This window comes from Oncorhynchus clarkii, unplaced genomic scaffold, assembly GCF_045791955.1.
Source record: "Oncorhynchus clarkii lewisi isolate Uvic-CL-2024 unplaced genomic scaffold, UVic_Ocla_1.0 unplaced_contig_9306_pilon_pilon, whole genome shotgun sequence".
Taxonomy (NCBI): Eukaryota; Metazoa; Chordata; class Actinopteri; order Salmoniformes; family Salmonidae; genus Oncorhynchus; species Oncorhynchus clarkii.
The window spans coordinates 1-9,898 of NW_027260305.1; the positions used below are offsets into that span (position 1 = coordinate 1).

At 39.7% G+C, this 9,898-nt stretch overlaps 1 protein-coding gene across 1 annotated transcript; it reads right to left on the reverse strand.

Annotated features, from left to right (window-relative positions):
• Window positions 1–7,713: 7,713 nt before the first annotated feature.
• Window positions 7,714–9,357, reverse strand: LOC139401345 (zinc finger protein 135-like; the record flags this gene model as incomplete). Its single annotated transcript, XM_071145660.1, has 1 exon — window positions 7,714–9,357. A coding segment is annotated over one exon (1,472 nt), but the record flags the coding sequence as incomplete, so codon positions are not given.
• Window positions 9,358–9,898: the final 541 nt, after the last annotated feature.

Here is a 9,898-nt window from a genome sequence, read left to right on the forward strand (position 1 = left end):
AACAGGTTTAGGGAAAGATTTAAATGTCTAATCTATTCTTGGAGAGGGCATAACAGGTTTAGGGAAAGATTTAAATGTCTGTAATCTATTTTTGGAGAGGGCATAACAGGTTTAGGGAAAGATTTAATTGTCTGTAATATATATTTGGAGAGGGCATAACAGGCTTAGGGAAAGATTTAATTGTCTGTAATCTATTCTTGGAGAGGGCATAACAGGGTTAGGGAAAGATTTAAATGTCTGTAATCTATTTTTGGAGAGGGCATAACAGGTTTAGGGAAAGATTTCATTGTCTGTAATCTATTTTTGGAGAGGGCATAACAGGTTTAGGGAAAGCTTTAAATGTCTGTAATCTATTCTTGGAGAGGGCATAACAGGTTTAGGGAAAGCTTTAATTGTCTGTAATCTATTCTTGGAGAGGGCATAACAGGTTTAGGGAAAGCTTTAATTGTCTGTAATCTATTTTTGGAGAGGGCATAACAGGTTTAGGGAAAGATTTAAATGTCTGTAATCTATTCTTGGAGAGGGCATAACAGGTTTAGGGAAAGCTTTAATTGTCTGTAATCTATTTTTGGAGAGGGCATAACAGGTTTAGGGAAAGATTTAAATGTCTGTAATCTATTCTTGGAGAGGGCATAACAGGTTTAGGGAAAGCTTTAATTGTCTGTAATCTATTTTTGGAGTAGGCATAACAGGTTTAGGGAAAGATTTAAATGTCTAATCTATTCTTGGAGAGGGCATAACAGGTTTAGGGAAAGATTTAAATGTCTGTAATCTGTAATATATATTTGGAGAGGGCATAACAGGTTTAGAGAAAGATTTAATTGTCTGTAATATATTTTTGGAGAGGGTATAACAGGTTTAGGGAAAGCTTTAATTGTCTGTAATATATTTTTGGAGAGGGCATAACAGGCTTAGGGAAAGCTTTAATTGTCTGTAATCTATTTTTGGAGAGGGCATAACAGGGTTAGGGAAAGATTTAATTGTCTGTAATATATATTTGGAGAGGGCATAACAGGTTTAGGGAAAGCTTTAATTGTCTGTAATCTATTTTTGGAGAGGGCATAACAGGTTTAGGGAAAGATTTAATTGTCTGTAATATATATTTGGAGAGGGCATAACAGGTTTAGGGAAAGATTTAATTGTCTGTAATCTATTCTTGGAGAGGGCATAACAGGTTTAGGGAAAGCTTTAATTGTCTGTAATCTATTTTTGGAGAGGGCATAACAGGTTTAGGGAAAGATTTAAATGTCTGTAATCTATTCTTGGAGAGGGCATAACAGGTTTAGGGAAAGATTTAATTGTCTGTAATCTATTTTTGGAGAGGGCATAACAGGTTTAGGGAAAGCTTTAATTGTCTGTAATCTATTCTTGGAGAGGGCATAACAGGTTTAGGGAAAGCTTTAATTGTCTGTAATCTATTTTTGGAGAGGGCATAACAGGTTTAGGGAAAGATTTAATTGTCTGTAATCTATTTTTGGAGAGGCATAACAGGTTTAGGGAAAGATTTAAATGTCTAATCTATTCTTGGAGAGGGCATAACAGGTTTAGGGAAAGATTTAAATGTCTGTAATCTATTCTTGGAGAGGGCATAACAGGTTTAGGGAAAGATTTAATTGTCTGTAATATATATTTGGAGAGGGCATAACAGGTTTAGGGAAAGATTTAAATGTCTGTAATCTATTTTTGGAGAGGGCATAACAGGTTTAGGGAAAGATTTAAATGTCTGTAATCTATTTTTGGAGAGGGCATAACAGGTTTAGGGAAAGATTTAATTGTCTGTAATATATATTTGGAGAGGGCATAACAGGCTTAGGGAAAGATTTAATTGTCTGTAATCTATTCTTGGAGAGGGCATAACAGGGTTAGGGAAAGATTTAAATGTCTGTAATCTATTTTTGGAGAGGGCATAACAGGTTTAGGGAAAGATTTCATTGTCTGTAATCTATTTTTGGAGAGGGCATAACAGGTTTAGGGAAAGCTTTAAATGTCTGTAATCTATTCTTGGAGAGGGAATAACAGGTTTAGGGAAAGCTTTAATTGTCTGTAATCTATTCTTGGGAGAGGGCATAACAGGTTTAGGGAAAGCTTTAATTGTCTGTAATCTATTTTTGGAGAGGGCATAACAGGTTTAGGGAAAGATTTAAATGTCTGTAATCTATTTTTGGAGAGGGCATAACAGGTTTAGGGAAAGATTTAATTGTCTGTAATCTATTTTTGGAGAGGGCATAACAGGTTTAGGGAAAGATTTAAATGTCTGTAATCTATTCTTGGAGAGGGCATAACAGGTTTAGGGAAAGCTTTAATTGTCTGTAATCTATTCTTGGAGAGGGCATAACAGGTTTAGGGAAAGATTTAAATGTCTAATATATATTTGGAGAGGGCATAACAGGTTTAGGGAAAGATTTAAATGTCTGTAATCTATTCTTGGAGAGGGCATAACAGGTTTAGAGAAAGGGAAAGATTTAAATGTCTGCATAACAGGTTTCTATTTATTTTTGGAGAGGGCATAACAGGTTTAGGGAAAGATTTAATTGTCTGTAATATATATTTGGAGAGGGCATAACAGGTTTAGGGAAAGATTTAAATGTCTGTAATCTATTTTTGGAGAGGGCATAACAGGTTTAGGGAAAGATTTAATTGTCTGTAATATATATTTGGAGAGGGCATAACAGGTTTAGGGAAAGATTTAATTGTCTGTAATCTATTCTTGGAGAGGGCATAACAGGTTTAGGGAAAGATTTAATTGTCTGTAATCTATTTTTGGAGAGGGCATAACAGGTTTAGGGAAAGATTTAATTGTCTGTAATATATATTTGGAGAGGGCATAACAGGTTTAGGGAAAGATTTAATTGTCTGTAATCTATTCTTGGAGAGGGCATAACAGGTTTAGGGAAAGATTTAATTGTCTGTAATCTATTTTTGGAGAGGGCATAACAGGTTTAGGGAAAGATTTAATTGTCTGTAATCTATTCTTGGAGAGGGCATAACAGGTTTAGGGAAAGATTTAATTGTCTGTAATCTATTTTTGGAGAGGGCATAACAGGTTTAGGGAAAGATTTAATTGTCTGTAATCTATTCTTGGAGAGGGCATAACAGGTTTAGGGAAATATTTAATTGTCTGTAATCTATTCTTGGAGAGGGCATAACAGGTTTAGGGAAAGCTTTAATTGTCTGTAATCTATTTTTGGAGAGGGCATAACAGGTTTAGGGAAAGATTTAATTGTCTGTAATCTATTCTTGGAGAGGGCATAACAGGTTTAGGGAAAGATTAAATTGTCTGTAATCTATTTTTGGAGAGGGCATAACAGGTTTAGGGAAAGCCTGTAATCTATTTTTGTAATCTATCAAAATGCAATTATGCTGGAGCGCCGGTAAATATTTGGGTCATGACATTACTTCTGAGGGTCGCGCCCTCTCCAAAGATAGATTAGAGGCAATTAATTAGTTCAACCGCTGCAGGACTGTGTTTATGGGAGAAAGATGGAGACGAGTGAAGTTGGTCTGGACTGTTTTTGCCAAGTTCTGATATTGTGGCAATGTCTCCTCTGACCGTACATGTGCCTCATGCTGTGCACACAATTATTACACAGGCAAAAACGTGCAAGACTATCCTGTTGACAATGTCCCATATGTTACTCTGAAACGATGTACAATTCTTAACCCTTCAACTCTTCTCCCTACAGCAGATGCCGGTGAAGACCATGACTGTAGTTGATTGTAGCCATAGGTTGGACTCGAGAGACACCCCGTTAGACAATCCAGACTTCATTTCTTTGGTCGATTGCATAGGCAGCAGAACTATTTGGCTTGACTAGAGCTTGTGTATTTTGGCCAAGGACATCTCTGTTAACATTTACACTGACAGTAGATAAGAGCTCTGTTAACATTTACACTGACAGAGAGAGCTCTGTTAACATTTACACTGACAGTAGAGAGCTCTGTTAACATTTACACTGACAGTAGAGTTCTGTTAACATTTACACTGACAGTAGAGAGAGTTCTGTTAACATTTACACTGACAGTAGAGAGAGTTCTGTTAACATTTACACTGACAGTAGATAAGAGCTCTGTTAACATTTACACTGACAGTAGATAAGAGCTCTGTTAACATTTACACTGACAGTAGAGAGAGCTCTGTTAACATTTACACTGACAGTAGAGAGAGCTCTATTAACATTTACACTGACAGTAGATAAGAGCTCTGTTAACATTTACACTGACAGTAGAGAGCTCTGCTAACATTTACACTGACAGTAGAGAGAGCTCTGTTAACATCTACACTGACAGTAGATATGCATTTGGTATAGTGCATTATTTTTTTTAACATTGTGGAAGAATAGAGGGGTTTTGACCTCGTCTAGAAAACAGATTGCACACAGTAATCTTGTTTCGTCTCTTACAGTCTGTCCAGCTGCCGTCCTCTGTTTCTATAATCAAATCGGGCACATTCTTCCTCTAACGATAACCTTTCTCTGGGGAACGCTAAGGCTGACTGCACAGCCAAAATGGCTGCCTCATCTTCTATTTTCCCTCCTACAGATGGCAGCAGTTCCTGCTTCCACTAATGACATCATTGCTTTGCAGGCAACGGCTGATGCATCAGAGAAGGACGCCTGGCGTGTATGGCTGGACCACTGGAGCAGACCGTCCGTGCCGCGTTGTACTTTCCAATTTCTTGCCACATAAGTCAAGACCATGTGTCAAAAGGAGGGATGGTGGCGCTTGTAAATAGATATTTATGTACAGTAGGGTTTTTACTGTGTCTGCAGAACATTTCACAGGTGGTGGGGTTGTGCACGACTAACAACGTTGAACCAAACTCTGAAAATAACATTTATTAAACAAATTGGTGAAACATGCCTGACATGGGTAAAGGTGCTTCCATTGGCACTGATGAGTATGAGAGGCAGACTCCATTATAATAACTGTTGATCCCAGAAAGAAACTCTAGTCTCGAGAGTTACCTTAAAAAGGAAGCTCCCTCCAAAGTTTACATCTCCCCTTCTGAGTTGGCTGGTGTATTTTATAATTTCGGTACATTACAGATCAATCTCAAAATAAGACATTTAATGAGTGTGAAGCAGAAAGTAACATTGTTAGGTTAGGCTAAAATGCAAACAATGCCTTCCAATAAGGAGAACGTTATCATGTTTGTTTTGTTTGTTTTAAAACCTTACAATAGGTGTAAAAGCAGAACATAGTTTGAGTGTGATCTATGTGCATTAGCAGTAGTGATTGAGAGGGTCTTACCTATTGGGAAGAAAGGGAGGCTCCTAGTTGAAGGAAACAGATATGGAGACTAGTGAAAGTAACAAAGTGAATGGTAATATTAGCGGCTTTCAGATAGCACTCTAATAATGCAATATCTTAGTAATTTGAAGAAGTAAAGGTTTCAATACAAGGTCACATGACGGAGGGATTGAGCCTTGGGACTGATATTAAACTAGAGGCTGTCATCTGGTGTTTGGGTTAAAGATAAGCTTCCTGTGGACAAATAGATAAGCTTCCTGTGGAGAAATAGATAAGCTTCCTGTGGACAAATAGATAAGCTTCCTGTGGACAAATAGATAAGCTTCCTGTGGACAAATAGATAAGCTTCCTGTGGACAAATAGATAAGCTTCCTGTGGACAAATATATAAGCTTCCTTTGGACAAATAGATAAGCCTCCAGTGAAAGTGAGTGGTACTGAACTCAAACAGGCTGTAAGGAACACAGAGGGACAATTTGGGGCAGATATAAGATACGTTTTTGACCATTTCCAATTATTATTATTCAATTTGATAGTTTGAATATACCAGTGATTTAAATAAGAAGGTAATGTCATCTAAAACAATAATCTGTTTCCATTACGTGGAACACTGTCCAGAATTGGAGTAAATCCAAGTAAATGTTTTAGTACCGAATACTGAGCTGATAAATCAGCCCCAACTTTTTGAAGGCTCTATTGTATTTGTTAAACAACAGGATTTACATTTGGACTAGTTGACGTCACAGGGAGTTAAGTACAGAACAGTTCAATGCAAACCCGATTGTGGTAATCGCTATGGAAACAACACATTCCCTGCTCCTCCGATTCCATTGAATCTGCATTTTACCCAAATTCCTCCAGGATTTTACAGCACAATGAGCGTGGTGATTCTATCCTTGGAACAGCGGAGCCAAGCTTGCCACCTACTGACACATCCATAATCCCTTGCAGTCCTTATCTTATTTTACAACTATTAATACGTCAGTCAAACTCAGTCAAGCCCAGATAAAGTATTTGAAATTATTTCAGTCACAATGTCCATGATGTTAATGTAATACTAGGTATGTTTAAGCAACATAAAAACAAAAATAAAAAAGCTTGCTCGTCAAATAATTGTAATCAGTAATTAGGAGCCAGCTTTTGCCATGTGCTTTCATTGTTTGTGTGTGAATGTACACTGCATTCGGAAAAGGATTCAGACCTCTTGATTTTTCCACATTTTTTACGTCACAGCCTTATTCTAAAAACGATTAAAGAAAATATTTTCCTACACACAATACCCCATAATGACAAAGCGAAAACAGGTTTTACAAATCTTTGCAAACTTATATTAAAAAAATATAAAAAACAGATATACCTTATTTACATAAGTATTCAGACCCACTGAGACTCAAAATTGAGCTCAGGTGCATCCTGTTTCCATTGATCATCCTTGAGATGTTTCTACAACTTGAATGGAGTCCACCTGTGGTAAAATCAATTGATTGGACATGATTTGGAAAGGCACACACCTGTCTATATAAGGTCCCACAGTTGACAGTGTATGTCAGAGCAAAAACCGAGCCATGAGGTTGAAGGAATTGTCCGTAGAGCTCCAAGACAGGATTGTGTCGAGGCACAGATCTGGGGAAGGGCACCAAAACATTTCTGCAGCATTGCAGGTCCCCAAGAACACAGTGGCCTCCATCATTCTAAAATGGAAGAAGTTTGGAACCACCAAGACACTTCCTAGAGCTGGCTGCCCGAACAAACTGAGGTTGGGGCGGAAGTGACCAAGAACCTGATGGTCACACTGACAGAGCTCCTCTGTGGCGATGGGAGAACCTTCCAGAAGGACAACCATCTCTGCAGCACTCCTTTATGGTAGAGTTGCCAGACGGAAGCCACTCCTTCTTGTATATGTACTACCACTACTATGCCAATTTCAAGTCTATATTTGTCCCAAAAAAATTGGAGAATAGAGAATATTTAGGACAGTACCTCAATGAATCTGCTATCTGGAATAGCCGCCAGGGAAGGGGCAAGTGTAGGGTAAAGTTGCCCCTAGATAATGATCTTGTGTCAGTTTAGCATTTTCCCCACTAATGCTAAAAGATAGGATTTGGGGGAGAGGAACCTGATCCTACACCTGTCAGGTGTGTATGTATACAACACAACATTATGATTTCAGACTATTTAAAGCCACAATCCTTGCTTTCAAAAACCACAGTAACTACTCTCAAAACTCATAGTAACCACTCTGTGTTCCCAATTCCTCTGGGTGGAAAGGAAATGAGGGATAACAAGCCAGTTGCACCACTAAACGCCTTCAACATTCCGCATCTAAACACTCTGAATCACAGAGGTGCGGCGAGCTGCCTTAATCCACGTCATATGTGCCTGGGGAGCAGTTGATGGGGGCTAAGTGGCTTGCTCAAGGGCAGAACGGCAGATTTTCTTCCTTCTAACCTTTGCCGACTCAGGGATTCAGATGAGCGATCTTTCGGTTACCGGTCGAACGCTCTTAACCGCTAGGCTACCTGCCGCCCTCTGGGTTTGTCTGCGTGTGTGAGTGTTTGTGTCTCTCTCTCTCTGGGGGTTAGACTGTAAGTAAAACAACAAATTGAGGTCTTCTGCAAGTTAAACAAAGTTATTCTCTATTCATAGACAGAGCTGGAATCGTCCTGAGGACATTCAGCACAGAGTACATCACCTGCAGGATGTCCATGTCCATTCTTATGTTTCAACATAGCTACTAAATAGGTGAATGTCTCCCTGCATATATCACAGCTGTAAGGCTTCTCTCCAGTGTGAGTGCGCTTGTGTACAGCCAGTGCGTCGGTTCGGGAAAACCTCTTCCCGCACTGATCACAGGCATGAGGCTTCTCTCCGGTATGAGTTCTCTTGTGTGCAGCCAGGTTTTGTGACCGACTGAAGCTCTTCCCACAGACAAAGCATGGGTAAGGTTTCACTCCGGTGTGTGTTCGCTGGTGAGTCACCAAAGAATTGGACTGAGAAAACCTCCTCCCACATTGATCGCAGACGTATGGCATCTCTCCGGTGTGCACACGCTGGTGTTTTGTTAAACCTTGGCGGAATATGAAGCTCCTGCCACAGTCGGAGCAGTGGTACGGTTTCACTCCTTGGTGTATCTTCATGTGCGTTCTGAAGTTGCTTGGATGGTTGAAGGTCTTCCCACACAGCTCACAGACAATGGACTTCTCTTTACTGTGTCTCTTCTGGTGTTTCTTCAGATATATCAGATGAGAGAAACAATGACCACACTCAGAACAGCGGTAAGGTCTCTCTCTTGGGTTGTGCATCAGCTGGTGAAATTTGAGACTACCTTTCGTGGCAAAACCCGCACCACATTCTGAGCAGCTGAAGGGCTTTTCTTCAGTGGGCTTGTGTTTAAACTTGTGTGATTTCAGTAAATAGGCTTGAATGAACCGCATTCCACAGTCTGAACATTGGAATGGTTTCTCTTCAGTATGCATTCTCATATGGAAATTAAAGGATGCCGAAATACAAAACTTCTTCTCGCAGTGGGAGCATTGGTAAGGCCTTTCTGCGGCAGGAATGTGTGTTTGCTCGTGGGCTTTCAGAGTGGATTTCTGAGCAAAACTTTTCTTGCACTTGGAGCATTGGAATGGTTTCTCTCCTGTGTGTTTTCTTTGATGGTTTTTGAAGGTTGATAAAAAACTGTAGCTCTTCCCGCAGTCAGAGCAGTGGTAAGACCTTTCTGTGGGAGGCTCATGTACTGTTTTCTCATGTATTTTTCGATAGTGGTTGTTTGCAAAACCTTTCCCACACTTGGAGCATTGGAATGGTTTATTTTCAGTGTGGGTGCATTGATGGATTTTCAAGCCTGATAAAACACTGAAACTCTTTCCGCAGTCATAGCAGTGGTGAGGTTTCTTCCCTGCATGTCTCTGTGGTTGTTTGTGGAAGTGTTTTGATGTGGCGAGACTCCAGTCTGGGTCGTCAGCATGATGAGGTTGTTGTTGAGGCTCCCCAGAAGATCCACGGTTGCCACATCTCTCTCCTGTGTGAAAGAAACAATCAAACAAACAGTGAATACAGTTTGTCCAAACAGAAGTGACATCATATTGAGGTATTACAGTGCCTTCTGGAAATATTCAGACCCCTTTACTTTTTCCACATTTTGTTACGGTACAGCATTTTTCTAAAATGGATTCAATAAATAAACAATCCTCAGCACTCTACACACAATACCCCATAATGACCAAGCGAAAGCAGGTTGACATTTTTGCACATTTATTAAAAATACAAAAACATGTACCTAAGTATTCAGGCCCTTTGCTATGAGACTTGAAATTGAGCTCAGGTGCATCCTGTTTCCATTGATCATCCTTGAGCTGTTTCTACAACTTGGGAGTCAACTTGTGGTAAATCCAATTGATTGAACATGATTTGGAAAGGCACACATCGGTCTACATAAGGTTTCACAGTTGACAGTGCATGTCACAGCAAAAACCAAGCCATGAGGTCGAAGGAATTGTTCGTAGAGCTCCGAGACAGGATTGTGTCGAGGCACAGATCTGGGGAAGGGTACCAAAAAATGTATGCAGCATTGAAGGTCCCCAAGAACACAGTGGCCTCCATCATTCTTAAATAGAAGAAGTTTGGAACCACCAAGACACTAGAGC